The sequence below is a fragment of the Austrofundulus limnaeus genome, unplaced genomic scaffold (genome assembly GCF_001266775.1).
Source record: "Austrofundulus limnaeus strain Quisiro unplaced genomic scaffold, Austrofundulus_limnaeus-1.0 Scaffold5, whole genome shotgun sequence".
Lineage (NCBI taxonomy): Eukaryota > Metazoa > Chordata > Actinopteri > Cyprinodontiformes > Rivulidae > Austrofundulus > Austrofundulus limnaeus.
In genome coordinates, this window is record NW_013952407.1 from 2,399,094 (window position 1) to 2,400,585 (window position 1,492).

General features: G+C 40.7%; 1 protein-coding gene across 1 annotated transcript in view; it reads left to right on the forward strand.

Moving 5' to 3' along the window:
• ctr9 (CTR9 homolog, Paf1/RNA polymerase II complex component) overlaps positions 1 to 1,492 on the forward strand; it is a 13,489-nt gene that overhangs the window by 7,533 nt on the left and 4,464 nt on the right. Inside the window, exons 13-17 of the mRNA XM_014026933.1 lie at positions 400 to 487; positions 575 to 723; positions 799 to 915; positions 994 to 1,139; positions 1,214 to 1,285. Coding sequence (XP_013882387.1) covers positions 400 to 487; positions 575 to 723; positions 799 to 915; positions 994 to 1,139; positions 1,214 to 1,285 — 572 coding nt within the window. The remainder of the gene's footprint in view (positions 1 to 399; positions 488 to 574; positions 724 to 798; positions 916 to 993; positions 1,140 to 1,213; positions 1,286 to 1,492) is intronic.

Sequence of the window (1,492 nt, forward strand, 5' to 3'; positions counted from 1 at the left end):
AAAACATTGGTGAATGCCACAAATTCTCCTAAATCACTCGTACGCACAACTTAAGAACAAATCTGTGCGTTTGAACGGTTCTTGCATGAGGCCCATTGATCCATATCATCGTCATATGCCGTCTAACTTAATTGTTAGATCTGATATTGAATCATAATCACAGACTTGTGAACTGAAATTGTGTCATGACAGACTTGGTGACATTGAGAAACATCCAAACAAATTAATATAATGTGATATTGTGATAAAGCTGCTGATTTACACTCCTTTTGTTGTTTTACATAAAGTTTAACCTCCGTCTCTTGTCATCATAAAACAATAGAGGAAATTCTGAGTTTATGTGTGTGAAAGGAAGTGATGCATTGTCCAGATTATTTAAKAGGGCTTCTGTCTTTACAGGAAAAGAGACATCAGGATCGAGCCCTGGCCATATACAAGCAAGTCCTGCGAAATGATGCCAAGAACCTTTATGCTGCTAATGGCATCGGTATTTCTCAGCTTTGTTTTGTGTTCTTGTATTATTTATATCTCCCTGCTGTATGCTTAAAGCTTAAATATAAACCTGTTTGTTCAGGAGCCGTACTCGCCCATAAGGGTTATMTCAGAGAGGCGCGAGATGTGTTTGCACAGGTGAGAGAGGCCACTGCAGATATCAGCGATGTCTGGCTCAACCTGGCTCACATCTACGTGGAACAGAAACAGTACATCAGCGCCGTGCAGATGGTGAGGAGCTTACTAACTCTCAACAGTTTTGTTTTTATTCACTAATAAAAACTGAGTTCTTCTTTCTGTCTTCAGTATGAGAACTGCTTGAAGAAATTCTACAAATACCAGAACACAGAGGTGCTGCTGTACCTCGCAAGAGCCCTCTTCAAATGTGGGAAACTACAAGAGTGCAAGCAGATGCTGCTGAAGGTATCAAACGAATAAAAAGGCATTTATTTTATTGTAAAAATGAGAGAAGGTAACTGTCTCTTATGTGCGCTCACCCAGGCTCGGCATGTGGCCCCCAGTGACACGGTGCTGATGTTCAACGTGGCCCTGGTGCTCCAGAGGCTGGCCACGCTGGTACTGAAAGATGAGAAGAGCAACTTGAAGGCTGTGCTCAGTGCCGTCAAAGAGCTTGAACTGGCTCACAGGTAGAAATGTGACTCGATACCTTTTATACCCACTGTTGTTCTCAGTTTAACCAGCGACTTTCATCTCATCGCAGATATTTCAGTTACCTCAGCAAAGCTGGAGACAAGATGAGGTTCGACCTCGCGCTCGCTGCTTCTGAGGCCAGGTGAGGCTGTTGTATTTGCATCAGAGAGTAAAACACATTAAAGTTTTTAGCAGTGTTGTATGAAGTACCACAAAGTGATACTTAAGTAAAAGTACAAGTATCTCACCAAAAAATTATTTTGGTAAAAGTTAAAGTCTCCTTTAGGAATATTACTTGAGTAAAAGTCTTAAAGTATCTGATATATATCTATTTTTTTTACTACAGTAT